General features: G+C 42.2%; 2 protein-coding genes across 2 annotated transcripts; one reads left to right on the forward strand and one right to left on the reverse strand.

Moving 5' to 3' along the window:
• Positions 1 to 9513: 9513 nt before the first annotated feature.
• LOC124171286 lies at positions 9514 to 10488 on the reverse strand. Its single transcript, XM_046550431.1, has 2 exons — positions 10103 to 10488; positions 9514 to 9975 (listed from the first exon to the last, which is right to left on the reverse strand). Exons 1-2 carry the CDS (start codon positions 10184 to 10186, stop codon positions 9514 to 9516), a joined length of 546 nt encoding a protein of 181 aa, XP_046406387.1. The 5' UTR covers positions 10187 to 10488.
• Positions 10489 to 14335: 3847 nt separating this feature from the next.
• Positions 14336 to 15823, forward strand: LOC124171287 (probable DNA polymerase). The gene has a single exon (XM_046550432.1). It carries the CDS (start codon positions 14336 to 14338, stop codon positions 15821 to 15823), a length of 1488 nt encoding a protein of 495 aa, XP_046406388.1.
• The last annotated feature ends 3372 nt before the right edge of the window (positions 15824 to 19195 follow it).

The raw sequence follows: 19195 nt of genomic DNA on the forward strand, positions 1-19195 counted from the left end.
CAACTACCTCCAGTGTTTTGGAAGCCCCTAGTTTGCTACTTACATTCCACATCAAAATGCAGAAGACTTATGTTGTTTTACTGCGCTCTGTGCTTCGTATAAGTACGTGTATCGTATTTACTAAACATGCGCGGGAGCCAAAACTCCCTCACAACAATACTTGGACGTTTCATCTACATCTACATAATGAGAGCCACCTCTAGGGTGTTTGGCAGAGGGTGATCAATCACCAGCATGCATTTGGACTCCCACATGCACATCACACCGTCCAAAAAACGTCCCGTATAATAACAAATTATACTACCTTATGCTGTTAGAATTAATAATTGAATTAAGAAACATGCATTAAGTTTTGCATAGGTTAGTAGGCTACACTACAAGTCATGCAATCTATTTACGAGTTCTATTGCTGCCGTTATAATCTCTTATTGATCGTGGAAAAAATGACACTCGGAATCTGACCGTTCTACAATCTATCTCTCTTATTTTATCTGCATGATCTGATCTTCCGTAGTATGTTGGCGTCCGCAAGATATTTTTAATTTTTTTATTTTTTTATTAAATTATTCAAACACAGCCAAAATGGCCTTTACATTGAATACAAAACATAAAATCTGCAGCTTTAACAAATGTAAACTATAAAAAAAACTATACAAAGGATATCAAAAAGAAAAAATGGATTCAGTAGATGGCTTTTCGAAGCTGCCTCTTGGATGACCTGATGGGCATTGAAAGATCCAGGGAAGGGTGAGTACTCGAAATGGCATTGAAAGAGGTAGGGAGTCTGTAAAAAAGTGATCTCTGAGAGAGAGAGAGAGAGACGGAATTTAGGCTGGTGTAGTAGGTGGTTATTACGGAAGGAGCGGGAGGGAATGTGGAGTGAAAAGAAAGGCATCATATCTGAGGATCGGAACTTGCCATTTAAGGCATTGTAAATGAAGGAAATATTACGGAAATCCCTACGGGAGGATAGTGGGACCAATGATAGGGCAGACATTACTTCAGAGCGAGAAGAATTACGGAGGTGGTAAACTTCGTCAGAAAAGATATTGCTCTTGAATTTATCTAAAAGGTTTAGTCTATTTTTCAATCTACGGTCCGACAGAGATTCCCATCCGAGTTTATCTAAGAGGCCAGTTACACTAACAAGACTATCGTAACGACCTTTCACATACCTGGCAGCTCTTCTTTGCACGCGTTCTAACTCTGTTATTAAGACTTTTTCATGAGGGTCCTAAACACTGGCAGCGTATTCCAAGTGTGGTCTAACGAGGGAAAAGTAGCTAATTTCTCTCACTTTGTCGTCGCACTTTCCTAATATTCTTTTAACAAAACCCAATTTACGATTAGCTTGACCGGTTATTTCTCGAATATGTATATTCCACGATAGCACCAACACAAGATTTCCAACACAATAGATGGAGGAAAGAAAGTGGGGGGTGGGAGGGAAGAGGCGTTAATATTGGCAGCCGAGAGACATGCGTGGAGGGGGGGGGGAATAGAGTGAAGGCAAGAAGAAGAAGCACAGCACTCCTCCTCCATTCAACACGTCAGACAAGAGAGCGAAGTGGAAGAGAGCAAATGGCGATGTTATCGCGATGAAACGACATTGACGGATATCTCGAGTGCGAGGAAGTTCTCTTGGCGGTGGCGAAGGCTCTCCCAACATGCACCCTGCAATCTCGTAACTGGCGATAGCTCACCATCCGCAGGAATGGTATGGGGTGTTGAGGAGGCGAACGAAAGATAAAGAAGTCATTTGCCCCACACTTAAATAAATGGTAGGAAGAGAAAAAAAGAGAAACCCAGCGTTGGCATTAGTCTGCTCTTTAGGAAAGGTGCCAAAGGCTTTACGCCCCACCTGACGGACGCAAAGCTGTACTTGAAACCCCCGCCACAAAGCACTCTTCTCTAGGATCGGCCAACCGGCTCTGAATTTCTCCGCCACCGGGAGTTGAACACGGACCTAAAAGGTGGGAAGCCAAAACTCCAGCGTCCACATCTACCCGATACCCCTCTAAGACAATAGATCCCAGATATCCCAGATCCTGGGTAGATACGAAGACGCAGCCCCCCTCCCTTCCCTTCGACCGGTCGAATTTTTTACTTATCCTTGTCTTCATTTTCACTCCGCGTAAAACCAGTGATTTGATGCAAGGGAGTAGAAGTAAATGAATCACTTGTAACGATCAAATCTTTGGTAAGATGCGATCGCCATCACAACTTTTGCGAGGATACTCTCAATAAACTCTTACAAGGAAAGTAGAAGCGGCCAATTGAATGGTGAGAAAACATTTAAGAAATGATGTGAAATGTGTAATACCATAACAGACAAGTATGGAAATATTTTCACTGAAAAAGAAACACAAAGCCAAGAGATTGAAGGAATACTTGGAGAGTTCTACAACGGATGCAAGCTCAACCCTAAATTTATCGAAAAGGAAAGTAAAGTAGAAAAGGATGACATGGGAGCGAGCACCCTAAGATCGGAATTTGACGCTGCAGTTAGAAGCCTACGAAAGGATAAGGCACCAGGAATAGATGACATTACAGCAGAGCTAAACAAAATTGCAGGAGAAAAGGTCTTAACTGTATGAAACTATCTGCGGTACGTACTCAACAGGAGATTCACCTGGTGACTTCGAGAAGAACGTCAATCCTACTCCCAAAAAAGAGAGTGCAGAGGAGTGTAAATATGTTAGACCACACGCCTGAGGTTACATACGTCAAAGATGCTGACGACAGTCATCTACAAGGGAATACAACGGAGACAAGAAGAACTCCTGGATGAGGACAAATTCCGATTTAGGAAAAACAAAGGCAAAAGGAAGCAATTTTGGCTCTTCAGCTGCTCGTAGAGAAGAAAAATCCGAATTTCATATCATTTGCAGACTTAGAGACATTTGCCCTTTGATGACGTGGAATGGGAGTCGAGGCTCAAAATTCAGAAGGAAGTTGGAGTGCTCAACAACTATCGCAGAATAGAGCACAGATTTCACAAAAAACAAATAGCAGTGATAAGTTCTGGATCTATCGGTGGAAAGAGAAAAGAATAGGAAAAGAAAAGGAGGCATGGGCTTAACTGTTCCCTGTAATTTCTGATGCATACTTAGAGAAAGCCATCAGTGAAATAAAACGGAGGGCTTTTAAGTGTGTTAATATACAATGAGAAGGAACTGTTATGCTGCCGTTTGCTGACAATATAGAAGTCATAGCCGAGAAAGACAAGGATATGAAGAAGACTTTGAGAAATTTGGAATGGACAATGGCCAAATGTCAGCTGAAAGTCATAAAAAGATACCAACATATTTGTATGAAGCAAAAGAGAGGAGGCTAAGACCAAGATTAACCTAGGAAACAAAAGCATGAAGCGGTGAAAGAATTTTGCTACCCAGAAAGCTGAATTACAACGATGGGTGAAGCAAGGAAGAAATAAGCAGAAAATAGTGGAGGAAAAGGAGGCTTACTGCAAAAACAATAATCTTTTCACACTAGGAATAGAAGCATAGGAGAGAATAAAAAAATCATCATATGCTAATTTAAAGTATACCGGGACTAGCCGCGGTGATAACTTTTACGGGAGTCACCCGCAATGCACAATCGTGCGAAAGCTGGTAGTTTGAAAAACGATAAAAAAGTGATAAAGCTAATCACAGTTTACCTATAATCTGCAAATGCAGACAGACTAGATGGAAATGTAACTAATCAAAAGTAACCCTTCTTGCTCATTAAATCTATCTCATACGCACATAAAAAAGGAGTATCAAACCAGTTAACGGTCACATTAAATATCTAACGCAGCTAATACGCAATGAAACCTGGCCCTTCACCGAAATGCCATGAGAGCAGAAATTATTTAGACACGAATTCCAGTGTTGATTAAAATACAAGAGGATTTAAAACCGAGAAAATTTTTCCCGATTACAGGTGTTCTTGAAGACGCTGGGCTATTTTTAACAGGGGCGTATTCCCTTCATGTTATAATATGTTGGACATGAAGACGAAAGCCGTAACAATAATTGGTTTTTCAAAACGATTGTCACTCTTACAACGACTACTTTGTGATTATAAATAAATCGTATTTGCGATTGATGCTCGGCTTGCGAGAATTGAAAATTAATGGATAGTGGATGCACGAACCGTATCACCAAAAGAATAGGTAAGGTATTCACCTCTTATCTCCAAGACAGCTTGCCGCGAAGTGAAGTCCAGAGAGCGGCACTTCTGAAACTCAGCCAATGACAAATAGCTGTGACGTCAAGAAAATTCAAAACCCGTTTTCTTTGAAACCAATGATAACCTTTAAAACCACTGAAGATCGCATATGATAGATTATTTCAAATTTTATCCAATAAAATAGATTAATAAACAGCGGTAGCCTGTAAATTTGTAAAAAAATATATCCCACGAAAATTATTTTTTTACGAGGGAAAAAAGATTTGTTGAAAAGGTGGCGCTGAATAAATGGTCCGATATTTCGTAAACAACCAACGGTCACGATATACGTGTAACAATATTCCATAATATTCCAAACAAATCCGAAGGTCAGCAGAAGACGTCATCGCATTTTTACATGGAAAAAGAACAGTCAATGGATCTTCTTAGAGTCTCCTTTCAACGTCTATTCCAATCAAGAACTTCTCCTCCGAAACATACTATCATTTCCTCACCGATCGTCGTTTCGGTGAAATCATATTTGTGCAAAATAAAAATATTTGTGTGGACCACATCAGCGGTTTATTCGTTCATTGAAGTCACCGACTCATTCCGTGGGAACGAGGATAGGGAGCGACAAATACAATCAATGAGCATAGATACAAAGAAAAGAAGAAGCAGCGCAAATGGCTAAGGTAAGTGTGAGCATTCACGAGCATTCCTTTTCGTTGCCATTGGAAAGTGACGCTTGGTCCAGCGGATTATTCAGCTTCCCGGCGGATCGTTCTGCGTAATTGCTGGAAGATATATTCCTATCCCTCATTCGCACATTCATTAATGCAGACAGTTTCAGGAAATCCAGTGTGACTAATGTATATCATGCAGTCCGATGCAAATATTTCCCTCCATACTGAAACTGAAGTTTTATTCGTCAGATGACCAATGACATGAACTCGTAAAGAAATGGGAAATGTATCCCGAAATTGATTACGTTGAAAGTTCGTGTTTGATAAATTCCATGTACGGTTGTAAATCCTTGAAACGGACGGCTATTCCTCACTCGTGCACATATGAACGGAAAGTTGAGTGTGGAGAAGCTGTCAATAAATACATTTACTTTCCGGGCAATATCACGGTTAATTTTTCACGTAATCTTCATTCTGTAGACCTTAATGATGCTGTACCGTTTAACCATAGGAGATAATTTGGAGGAAAAGTGAATGCACTACTAAGTGGAAATGCGAACGGCAGACATTAAACATAGCTAACGTTCATTTCCTTCTACATTTTCTTGAGACACACACTGTCTTGCGAGGGCCCACCTGGGCGAAAGTAATAGGGGGTGGGGGGTTGCTAAGTAGACCACCATCGTGGGAACCTGTGTGTGGCGCAGTTTCCCACGGTCGGACCTGGGTGGTGGGGGAAGGTTCCCCCACCACGAGCCACAACGCAGCGAGTGGCGAAGGGGACGCTGGGAAGAAAAAAAAGAGTTCCAACGGACGAATTTTTCAGAAGACGCACTGGCCTCCTTCGTTTGTTTTCCGTCGACGTAAAAAGTGAATAAGTAATTTCTATTCATAGCATAACGCAATACCTGTCCCATATTACGACGTGCACTTGGGGATAACGACTTCAATGACAACAACACATACTTTCAGAGGATAGCAGGCTTAAGTAATGCGAATACCTAATTGACTGCCACTAATTGAAGGAGGGTTCGGCAAGAGTAATACTTTGAAGGGTACGCTCATTTGATATTGTTTCCTCGGTAACAGTACACTTTCAACACTGTCACGCAATCACTACGTCGAGGAAGTTGTCATATAACGTGCAGTGAATACGTTCAATGAAGTTTTTCGATGTTGCAAGTTATATTTCAGGGTTGGGAATATATCCCTCCGACATACGTTCCACGAAAACAACTGCCGGTCGCCCTTCCGTATGGGAATAGGAATGTGACGCAGTTCCCAAGGTCGGAACGATGGTAGGGGAAGGTCTGCTCTCCCCGAGGAAGAAGCAGCAGCTGGTGACGTATGCAGCGGTGGAAAGAGTGGAAATCCGAATCGAGGTCGACTTCCCTGTCAACGGACGAATGTCTTTCAAGTTGCGCACTATCGTTCGTCTTTCCTCAAAGTAAATGGTATGAAATCGGTTCGCATCTCAGGGGCAGTAATGCCATCACACAATCGCAATTGGGAAAGATGAAAGGAGTACGAAGAGGGAGAGCGCAACCGATGGATAACAATTTATCGAATCCGTAACCTGATTAGCAATACATCCACGAATTCCTTTCCCGCTGCGGCCGAAATTGAGACACACAACGCATTATTTGCTACTGTTCGTGTGATAGTACACAATTTTCGAGAATCGCGCGTTATGATAATTCGACAGGAAGGGGCAATTTGATTTACCATTGGAATGAATGGCTTGGGGAAAAAGCCATTCACAGTAAATCTGGAGTCACTTTCCCGGAATTCATTCCCTACTGGGAAAGTGGACTTTATTCGGATGTGTCGTCAAAGAGAGAAATACGTCTAAGAATAACATCAATATGCATTCTGCGCGACATTTTCCTTCGATCCTCGTTAATCGTGCAGGGATTACATTTTCTGAAGACACAGAAATCGACTTCCGCTTCCCTTTGTTGATTTACAGATTTATTTTATTTTTTATTTTATCATCAAACCACCGGATACAGCTCTTATTGGCCATTTCACACCGGGGTGTTCAACAAGTGTAACAAGTAAACGTACACAAACGACCATGCCCTGGACCGGGGAAACCTACCCAGGCGGGACTCGAACCCGCGACCTCTTGTTTGGCAGGCGAGGACGTTACACCGCCGCCACCGAGGCCGGCAACCTGTGGTCCATTCACTAACGTATCAACCCCATATTTCAGCATTTCTTCGACCCCCGGTTCTTCAGAAATCGCCCTCGTTCCTTCCCCACCACCCTCAAGTCTCCCAAACGCGCACTATCCCCCCCCTCTCCCTCCTGGCGACTGCTTCCACCCCCCCAAGTGTACCCAAGACTCCATTCTTCTCTCTATAATATCCCCTTGTCGGTCGTTTCGTTTTACGAGCAACATAAATGCATCGTACTCAATTTGTTTTCACAAATTTTGTCAGGCTTGAAAAAAAGAGGACATTTGACTCCGCAGCTAAAAGTAAAATTGCTATTAAAATGAAATAACATATCTATCATCATTTCCTCAAAAAGGTAGTCATTAATACTGAATGAATGGAAGTTTTATAACTTCGCAAACGACTTCATTTTTGACGAGAAACCATTTTCAAAACTTTCGAAAGCTACTCATATTTCAGACTTTACAAAACATCAAAAATGAAAACCGAGAGACGAATGCAATTAAAATATTTAATAGTTGATAATAAAAACGAACAATAAATTTTCCAAAGAAATATGCTAACATTTCGCCGTCAACTTAAATAATTTCGCAGAAAATACGCAATGCATTCTTAATACACAAACAATCCCGTAATATTTAGCTTTTTCCTGATAGCAATGTGATGGGATTGAATATATACTTGGTAAAACAAGCGAAAATATGTGCACTATTGCCCTCTGTTATCAAGGTAAATGAAACTTTCTTTAACGTCCACTGATTGCTTAAATTAGCAACATACCCTCATACCACACTTTTGAGTGAGTTTCAGTTGTTTTGAGTGAGTGAGTTTCAGTGTTTCAAACTAGAATTTTGGAGAAAAATCAAAGACAAGGTAATGTTAAAACCCATTTTTTAAGCTTGTTTTGAATAAAATATAGCAAGAGCTAACGTTCGTTTTCTCAAAACTTGTAATATAGGTTGGATCAATGCGAGGAAATGATAAATATCCAGTTAGCTGTCTCACGAAAACACTTTTTACATATTTTTAGATAGAACCCAGTTCACACTAGTAATGTTACTGAGTCACCTAAAATTATATCAACATTTTCTATGTGATCTCAAATAGTTTCCTTCACCATATGGTACCGGCATAATTTTCGAATGGAAATCAATTCCACCTTCCTCCCTTTAGTCCTGCACTTAAGAAACATGGTACTGACACATGAACATGTAAGCAACTCATCGCAACACATTTGGATACTCTACTTTTAAAAATCAATTCGCAATAGAAAATAGAGCATTGAAAAAGAGAGCAAGATATTCAATGCCATCCACTTTATATGATCTCTAGAGAATTGATTCAAGGCAAAACATTTCATGGAAAATCGCTTGTTGATCTGGTATCGTCATTCACCAGCAGTGGTATCAAGGTGCCGAAACGAGCAAGAACTCCGTCCCAGCACTGTTTAACAAAAGACATACGTAATAGGCAAATTACATTTTCATCAATTTTGCTGCCACAAAATATCTGATACATGCATTGCTAACAAAAAAATGTGATAAAATTTCAATAATTACTTGACTACTAATGTGGGCGCTTTGGGGCACTTTTACCCAGATGACGTAACCCCACCCCTAGCCATGGGTGTAACCCAACCCTCGTGGGACTGTTTGGGGCACCCACCCCCACCCCTACCGCCCCACCCCCTCCATACCACCCCCTCCCGCCCTAAACCATCCCCCTCCCACCTTAAACCACCCCCACCCATAGGTGTGTCGTCAACCCAACCCGCGTGGGGCGGTTCAGGGCACCCACCCGGAATGGACACTTTGGGGCATATACCCACCCCCACCCATAGGTAAGTCATTGACCTAACCAGCGTGGGACGGTTCAGAGCAATTCGGATATGCCCCCTAATTGATTATGCCTTTGTGGAACTTGTAGCAGTCCTGCGACTGAGATGGCACCTGTGGCAAATTCATCCTTTGGAGGTTCGGCAACCCCTGCTGCTGGTTGAGTGCAAACTAGCCACTGTTGCCTACATAAGTGATATTTAATGGAGGAATAGATAATTAAGGATACTTTAGTTTTCTTTCTCACGCACAGCTTGCCTCTTCGTGGTCGGAGTTGTGGGTACATTGACTCTCGTGCAATAGTTTCTGATAGGCTCTAGCTAGGGTCGGTTATTACCAGTTCGTGCCATTAATAATAGTGAAAGGTGTTCTCTTGCGTTCACGTACGCATTGTGTTTCGCACGTGATGTGAATTTTGCAACCTCTGCCCAAGAAGAGTTGGAATTTGATTTTGAAAAGGATCGGGCATTGAAATTAAATTGGTTATGAGGTGCGAAAAGTGGAATCAATAATTTGTGGTTATTAAATGATCGATAATGAAGGGGTACGCTTGTGAGGCTAAATCCGTTGATATAAGCATGCAATATTTCTCTAATTAAGGATCGATGACAATGATTAAATATAAAGAATGCATGTAAATTTTTAAAATTATTTTATTTACTGAGTGGATGAATAACACAGTTCAATTTGGGATAAAGTATTAAACAAGATAGCAGAGCAGCGGCTACAAAGGCAAAGCATATCTTCCAATGCGTGTGGCCACACATCGAAAGAAGGCCATTCATCAGGCAAACTTGGAGCAATGCTGGCTTCTGAAATGTCTGAGTAAACTGTTTGCTCGTGGTTTAATATTACAGTCTCTGCTTGTGAATCCACGTCACTGTCTTCTTGGAAACTATTGTCCGTACTCGCAAAGTTATTTGGCACAGTAATAAGGCTAGCGTCTTCATCCATTTCCAGCTTCTTGGGCGACCAAAAGTGTTCCGGGAAATGATGCTCTTGGATAGGTGTTGAGGTTTGCAACTCCCGCGACGTATCCGTTTCTATATTGGTCTCCCACGCCAGGTAATTCTCCCAGAATGAATCTTGAGAAGAATAATCGTATCCGTAGTCGTAATTCTGTATGGAAACGAAGCACATGAACATAAAAATTTCACATTCGCATATGAGTATCATCATTGGTTATATTAGTAGTAATTACAATTTATAACAAATATATTTGAATATTGTATGATAAAATACCAACCGAAATATCATCCTCGCAATGTGTAATTTCTTCATTTCCACGCTGCACCTGTCCTCTTGCATCGGGAGAGGGTCGTGGCGACATCGCTTCCTTGATGGTTATACTAATAATGAGGGGTGTTATTGTGAAGGTTGTGTTCCGAGTTGTCGCAAAGGGTTGAAGGCGTCACGCCCCGCTCTAGCCAATCCGGCCGGTGAAAGTGCGTTTGAAGAGGGGTGGGGGGTTTCGTGCCTCTCACGTTCTCAACAATTCCTAGCGTTGTCATTATTTGCGAAAAGAGGGATGGTAGTGGAGGCCGGGTCAATGAATTTAGAAGACGAATGAGGAAGAGTGGCTATTTCCCTAGGGGTATTTCCACGTTTGTATTTTCCGAATGCTATTTTCTGAATACCCAATATTTCATAAATCAGTGCCTACAATTCTCAGGAGAATGTATCCAAGAAGCCTCCCACGGTCATTATGCGACGTAAGAGAAATATGTTGCGGAAATTTTTAAAACTTACGAGGTGGTATATTAAGAATGCTGCAAATGATTGCTAATGTCCTCTTGGTCGAAGTAGCCCGTACCATCAGGAAAACTATTCAGAGATCAACACCCTTAATATTTCCCGCCGCCACCATCTTGAAAATTTTCGGCGTGGTTATTAGTTATAAAAGGACTCGTCCCTGTGGTTACTCTGTCATTCTCCAGACTACAATCGTTGTTCTGCAGTCCGATTCTTCACCGTGGTGGAAACTTCAAACAATATCTCTCTGGCTTTGGTCTCTTGGCTCTAAGTGTAAGAATTTATTGTTGAGAAGAAGAGGAAGTGCGACGGAGGAGCAAATTCACCTAGAACTTCCAGAGTACCTGTCTCAGCGTTCTCTCATCTCGAGTTCTACATCATCCTTCGAGCATCTGAGCACCCGCCGAGGAGGAAGCAAGCAGTTTTGAGTCGCCCGTCCGGAAACGCATCCAGAGGTTCCGCCCGGATTCAAGTTAAGTCTGAAAAGCGATTTATTCATCTTGGATTCTTGTGAACTGAGTTTAGGACGCTTCCATTGTCTTTCATCGTGATGGATTCAATTTTCAAACTTGTACCGGGTGTTGAAATTGTACGCGCTCATCGCCTGGGAGCGTATAACACCTTAACGCTGTTGCAAAGCGCACTCGACGGGCTAGTCCACCGTATGACCGAGTTATCTGAAAAAGTCCCCATGTCGGATTTTATTAATTTAATTCAAGATGTGAAGAACGCTCAAAATGCTTCTGCTTTGAAATCTTCCAATATTCCGGTTGATACTGACCCCAAAGTTGTGGAGGGAGCAACTCTTTTGCCGGAAGTAGCGAGTGTCGAGCTGCCATCGTCTCAGATTCTAGACAATTTAAGTCAGTCATTGTTTCCCGCTGCTAATTTCCCCTTACCTGAGCTTACAAGGGATGTACTTTCTACTCAATTTGCTGGAGTCCGCTCGCAACCAAACTCACCCGAAATTTTTTCTTCTTCGGTTATTCGACCGCCGCCTGGATTCGAGATGTTTCAACCGCTCGTTGTTTCACCGCTGTCTACGGTGGGTGAGATAGGTGATGGTGAGCGAGAAAAAAATGATTACAAGATTAGCGTGTGTGAGTCACTCACGGATGATCATGTTCTTGCCGAAATTACAAGTTTAGAAAATTTATCGGGTGAGCTTTTCACTGAATTCGGAGAGAGCTCGCAAGTCCCCGAACATTGCAACTCAGGCGTTGAGGCGAGAGACTACGATTTGATTGATTTTAACGAAGATGGGAAGTGTTTACCTTTAGCGGTCAACGTAGAGGTGTTGGAAGTGCAGCCATCGTTGTTAGATGAACCTTTTGACATTAACTCTCTACCAGTTCCAATGCTACCATGTGCTGAAAACTTGCAAATCGGGGGCGGGGAGACTGATGACATGTATTTCACCATATTGTCCGAAAATAGGAGTTGTTTGAAAAATTTCAAGCTATGGGGGCGCGAAATTTCCATTGTTTTTCGCTCCGTTCCCGCGGGGGAGAATCCTATGCGCTGGTTTGAGCGCTGCATGTTGAAATTGTTAGATGTGCTAAAACGGGATATACCTCAATCCAACAAGGCTGGAATGACGATTAAGAGTGGTATTTGTCCAGACAGACCAATCCACGTATCATACCGGAGGGTAGATCAATTTGACGTTGAAGTAATACTGCAGAGAATTGAAAAAGTCATTCAATCGAATGAGAACTTCCTCTTGGGCGGAATAATGAGCATTTCATTCACGCATGTGGAGCAGGCTGAGGGCGGCTGGAAGAGACGGGATCAGATCTCATCCTTTCAAGATTTTTGCAGTGCAAAGAAAGCAATAATTGTAATAGACAATAACGACAACTTGTGCCTCGCGAGAGCTATATGTGTCGCCATTTCCAGACATACTGATTCAGCAGGGGTTTATATGGATATGCGGAAGGGGCGAAGAATTCAAACTCAGAGGGCCATCGCATTGTGTGAAGAGGCAGGTGTAAATCTGGAAAGTGGCGGGGGAATAAATGAGGTTAGAACATTCCAAAACCACGTTGATTTCTATCGTATAACAGTTTTTGGTGATCGCCAAGGGAAGGAAGTGTTATATGAAGGCCCATCGACGCCCGCTCCCGATGGTTCAATTCGGAAGGATGTGAATCTGATTTATGGTGAACATCATTTTAATGTCATTACTTCACTCACGGGGGCCTTTAACTGTGTATACTATTGTAGACCTTGTAGGCATCCATTCAAGACAATGTTTCGTCATAAGTGCCCTAGCGAGTGCTCCAGATGTATCAACTCCCCACCATGTGAACCAAGTGAGCAGACGATTGCATGCCATTCATGCAACAGAAATTTTTACGGGGATGTTTGCTATCAAAGGCACTTGAAGCCGAAGGGTAAGGCAAGAGCGCCATGCGAAATTTTTAAATACTGCAAACAATGTTGTAGAGTTTACAGTACGCTCATTCAGCGGAAAAAACACGTCTGCGGTGAAATCTATTGTCAGACCTGCAAGAGTCGCCACAGTGGCGAAAATAAATGCTTTATGAAGCAGATCGTCGAAAAGAAAATTCCCCATGAAAAGTTTGTGTTTGTGTTCTACGATATAGAATCACGGCAGGATGAAGCGGTGCTAGGGAAAACAGACACATTTCTACACAGGGCAAATCTCCTGGTGGCGCAAAGATGTTGTAGTGTTTGTTGCAGCGATCAATCACTTGAAGACTGCGAGAAATGTGGGGAGCGGCAGTGCATATTTGATGGTTCAGACCCAGTGTACTCGTTTGTAAAAAGTCTTGTCTCCCTGCGACGAAGAGGGTTTGATCAGATAATATGCATTGCCCACAATTCAAAGGGGTATGACTGTCACTTCATTCTAAAGGTTTTGATTGAAAAAATGAAGTGGGCCCCCAAGCTTATAGCGAACGGGGCGAAACTGATGAGCGTCGAGTTTGACAACTTAAAATTTATTGATTCTCTAAACTTTCTGCCCATGCCCCTCGCCAAGCTACCATCGGCACTTGGACTAGATACCTCGTTGGTGAAGGGATATTTTCCCCACTTTTTCAATACAGAGGCAAATTGGAAATATGAGGGCCCCCTGCCTCCGGAGGAGACCTATGGAACCGCTGATATGTCAACCACTGAACTTTCAAAATTTAAAAAATGGCATTCGGAACTGCGGCGTGAACATTACGTTTTCCAGATGGAAAGAGAAATTAAGAAATACTGCGTGCAGGATGTGAACATTTTGAGACTTGCGTGTTTAAAATTTAGAGGGGAATTTCTCGCACTAAGTGGCGTTGACCCCTTTAGGGAGTGCCTTACCATCGCGAGTACGTGCATGCGAGTCTTTCGAAAAAAATATTTGAAGGCTGAGACGATTGCTATTATGCCCCCAGGTGGATATCGATGGGCAGACAGGCAGTCGCAGAAGGCCATCCAATGGTTGTTGGCGGAAGAGAGGAGGAGGGGTGAAAAAATCCGTCACGCTCAAAATGGCCGGGAGATTAGAATTTTGGGTAGAAAAGTAGACGGGTACGTGAGAAACGAACAGGAGGAAGTTATTTTTGAATTTTACGGGTGCTTTTTCCATGGCTGCCCCAAGTGTTTTCCCCAGAGACATGTTCCGGTTTCGAACAGTAAGAGCGAAACGATGCAAACGCGTTTCGAAAGCACCGAGAATAGGAAGAAGATGCTCACGCGTGCCGGATATAAAGTGATAGAAATGTGGGAATGCCAATTTGAGAGGGAGATTGAGCGCGACTATGCATTGGAAAAGTTCTTGAAAGAACAACCAATACATAAGGAAATCCCTCTGAATCCTCGCGATGCATTCTACGGAGGGAGGACAAATGCTTTGCGTCTTTACCACAAAGCTTGTGGGGCAACAGGAGAGAAAATAAAATACACAGACATTTGTTCACTATACCCATATGTCAACAAATATGGCGCATATCCAGTCGGCCATCCAACCATCTACGTCGGCGCCGAGTGTCCCCCTCTTAATGATTTGGAGGGAGTTGTAAAATGTGATGTTCTTCCTCCAACAGAGCTATATCACCCGGTGCTTCCTATGAAGGGTAACGGGAAGCTATTATTTCCACTCTGTAGGACCTGCGCGCTGGAAGAAAATCAAGGGGACTGCAGACACGAAGAGGCGGAGCGAACGTTGACGGGTACATGGGTGACCTGCGAGTTGAAGAAGGCAGTGTCTCTTGGCTACATCATCGTAAAAATGCACGAAGCTTGGAGTTATGAAGTGACCCAGTATAATCGCGAAACCGGAGAGGGTGGGTTATTCGCTGAGTATATAAATGCTTTCCTTAAGCTCAAGCAGGAGGCAAGCGGGTGGCCCAGCTGGTGTGTGACGGAGGAGAAGAAAGAGGAATACCTAAGAAAGTTTAGAGAGAGGGAAGGAGTGGATCTTGACAAGATCTCAATCAGCCACAACCCTGGAAAACGATCACTAGCGAAATTGTTGCTAAACAGTTTTTGGGGGAAACTGGGACAGCGCGATGATTTAACGCAAACCACCGTCATAAAACAGAGTGACGCATTGAATTCTCTTCTCACGGATCCAAACGTTGACGTTCAACGTCTTGTTGAAGTGAATGAAGACACCATATACGCACATTGGACCGAAAAGGAAGAATCTGTGTCACCATCCAGCTCTAGTGGTATTATCATGGCCTGTTACACAACAGCGCAAGCCAGATTGGAGCTCTATAAATACCTTGAAAATCTTCAAAGGCGGGTGTTATATCACGACACAGATAGCATTATCTTCACTGAAAAACCAGGGGAATGGTCTCCACCAATCGGTGATTACCTCGGTGATATGACCGATGAGGTTGCTCCAATGGGACCGGACTGCTACATTAGTGAATTTGTATCGGGCGGTCCTAAAAATTACGCTTATGTGGTTCGATCTTCAAGCAATTCGAAGTTTAAGAAAAGCGTCTGCAAAGTGCGAGGAATCACAATTAATTCCTCAAATGATGGAGTTGTGTGTTTTGAGACGCTGAAAGCCATGTTGCTGAATGATGAGCCTGGGAGAACGGTAGAATATAGCCACAAAATAGCACGCATGAAAAACCATGACATTGTGTCCAAGCCTGAAAGCAAGCTCTTCCGCATTGTATATACCAAAAGGAAACGTCTGGAGAACTTCGACACACTTCCGTATGGTTACAAAAAACGACGTCTCCTTTAGAAAAAGGAAAATTTATAACTACAGAGGAGAAGAAGCATAGTCCCGTCCACATTTTCCATTCCTAATTTTTCCAATCCATATTTTCCCTTTTCTTCTTTGAATTTCAATTTTATTTTATTTTCATTTAGTTTTGTTTTATTTCCATTTTCTTTTATTTTTTCTTTGATTTGTTTAACTTTCATTTGTTCTACTTTAAAACCATATAACCATTCACTTTTTCAAATAACTTCATTTTTTATTTTATTTATTTTTATTTTATTAACTTCCAACTCCCCACAGTTTCGTTATGTTTTATTTTATAAATTGATGTTCCAAAGTTTTTCAAATAACTTTATTATTTTATTTTATTTAATTTCAGTCCCCAAATTTTTATTATGATTTTATGATTTATGTAAATTATTATTTTTCCCTTCCGAGGACTACCGCCTTGTCGTGGCGGAAGGGCTTATGGTTTCCAACGTACCATGCACGCGGTGTACATAGTATGCAGTGTTCAATGGATGCGTAAATTATGTAAATGGGAATCCAACCGAGAGTAGTCCACGGTATTTTATATTGGTATTAATTTCTTTGTTTCTTTTGGATACAATTAAGGTATAAAACTCAGGAGTTGTCGCGTTATAGTAATGCAAAACTAGTTAAATAGCTAGAGCGGACATGAATCTGTTCAGTTGTTGGGATGGACTTTCGGCTAAAACACCCGTTTGCTGCGTTAGTGGCTGGACCTAGCGCTTGCGGTAAGACATTTTTCACAAATCGTTTGATACAATTTCAGAGGGAGATGTTTGATGTAACCTTCCTTGAAATTATTTGGTGTTATTCGGAGTGGCAGCATTTCTACGAAGGTTTAAAGACATTAGGCGTCTCTTTCCATGAAGGTTTGCCTGATTTAAAAAACACTTCCCACGTAACTGGTGCGAAACTAGTGATCCTGGACGATCTTATGGTGGAAAGTTGTGATAAAGTAGTCGTAGATCTGTTCTCTAGGGGTAGCCACCATAAGAATATCAGTGTTATTCACCTGACGCAAAACTTGTTTCATCAGGGAAAGGGTGCGCGCGATATTTCTCTTAACACCCACTACATTGTCTACTTCAAAAACCCGAGAGATAGAAGTCAGATATTGAGTTTAGCGAGGCAGATATACCCGAAAAATATCCGTTTTCTTCAGGACGCTTACGATGATGCGACAAACAAGGCGCATGGTTATTTATTTATCGATCTAAAGCAGACAACTCCCGACATCTTCCGATTTCGCACCGAAATATTTCCGGACGATGAATCTCCTTATTTTTACCAACCGAAAAAATAAATTCCGGCTGACAGAGAAATGAAATGAAAATGAGAAATCTATCGTCCGAAAAAGTGAAATACTATTTTTAAGAAATTCACGCATATATATATAATATAAGTTCAATTCTGATTTCTCACAGTTACAAAGATGCATCGAATAGCAAAACACGCCGACGTTCTACGTTATTTCGTTCGTTGCAAACCGGCTATACGCACCGCGATACTCAAAGCTGCAGACCCTGATCTCATTCGCGCCCTCTGCGAAATCGTAGATAATACTCTGGAAGGGTGTGTAAGCGTGACCCTGGCACAGAAAAAGCGTCTGTCGCGGCACAAGGGCGTTTTACGTAAAATTGCCAAAGGAAAAGGTTGTTGGAAGAAAAAGAAAAAGATAATCTTGCAATCAGGCGGGGGTTTTATACCTTTACTTATACCACTGATCGGCAGTGTACTATCTAAATTTCTCTAAAAATGGAACACGCGAGGAAAATGGTACTCGTTCCTCATGAAACAGCACAGAGAATGACGAATACGACAGTTCCGATGACGAGTACACAGCAGACACTCACGGATTTGGATCGTGAGATGGAGAAAATTCTTCGCACGCCGATGAATTCAGACCATGAAAAGTGGGCGTTGTACAAAAACTGTCTTCATCGGTTTCTACATTTCGCAGGGGAGGAAAGGAAACCCCTATCTTTTCCTATAGTATCCGCGGTGAGTAGAGAACATGCAAATAATCCGGCAGATGGCGAAGGGGCAGTGGGTGAATCACCTGATCCTCTCCGCTCTGAAGTTCTATCTTCATTGCCTCTTAAATTCCGTAAGAAAGCTGAGCTTCTGATCGACCGACTAGTGGCGTCTGGTAAAGTAAACTGGAACGTCGATGGAATTGTGTCCATTAAAGGTGCTGAGATTCCAGGATCGAATATTGTAGATCTCGTCGGAGACGCTATGAGAGCCAGGAAGAATGTCAACCCCGCAGGTGCCCAAGCTTTCATGTCCCTTCTATCGGAAATTAACGTCCCGAATGAATTTATTGGAAATCAAGAGCGTCTTAACGCCATTCAGCGGCGCGCTTCCACAGAGAGTATGTCTTCTAGCGAAGAGCGTTCAGACCGAGGAAGTAAAATAAAAGCGGTGACGAAAACCCCCGGATCGGTTAAGAGGAAAACTATAAAACGTTGGGTGCCATATCGCTTTAAAATATGAAGAGGCGCGTAAGCACTATTCTCTCAAATACTTATTACGATCCGTCACATCCCGCATCCTATTCTGGAGTAGAGAGGCTGTGGAAGGCAACTCCACCGACTGTTTCAAAAAATGACGTCCGCGAATGGCTTCGGGAGCAAGATACCTACACTCTTCATAAGCCACTGCGTAGAAAATTCCCTAGGAATAGATACTTGGTTGATAACATTGATGATCTCTGGCAGGCCGACCTAAACGATGTTAAACATATTAAGAAGCAAAACGACGGATACAATTACATCCTTACGGTAATAGACGTATTCAGTAAATTCGCCTGGGCGGTTCCACTAAGATCGAAAAAGGGCGACGACGTAACACACGCATTCTCTAGAATACTGAAAAAGTGGAAGCGAAAACCATACAAACTGATGACTGATAAAGGAACTGAGTTTATAAATAAAACGTTTCAAATTTTTTTGAAAAAGAATTCGATCGGATACTATCACTCAAATAATCCAGATACCAAGGCGGCGGTAGTGGAGCGTTTGAATCGGACATTAAAGACAAAAATGTGGCGGTACTTTACCCGTTACACCACTAATAGATACACGGACGTGCTTCAAAAAATCGTTGATTCTTACAATACGGCAATTCATAGTACTATAAAGATGGCACCGAAAGACGTTAACGCCCACAATATTCTTCAAGTGTGGAAAAACACGTACAGAGACGCAGACGTAAAGATTAGGAAAACCAACTTAAAAGTGGGAGACCACGTAAGAATTAGCAGAGAAAAAGTTTCATTCAGAAAAGGTTACAAATCCAATTGGAGTGAAGAAATATTCTTAATTGCAAAAGTTATTCAGCGGAAGCCATTGGTCTATGAAT

The sequence above is a fragment of the Ischnura elegans genome, chromosome X (genome assembly GCF_921293095.1).
Source record: "Ischnura elegans chromosome X, ioIscEleg1.1, whole genome shotgun sequence".
NCBI classification, from domain to species: domain Eukaryota; kingdom Metazoa; phylum Arthropoda; class Insecta; order Odonata; family Coenagrionidae; genus Ischnura; species Ischnura elegans.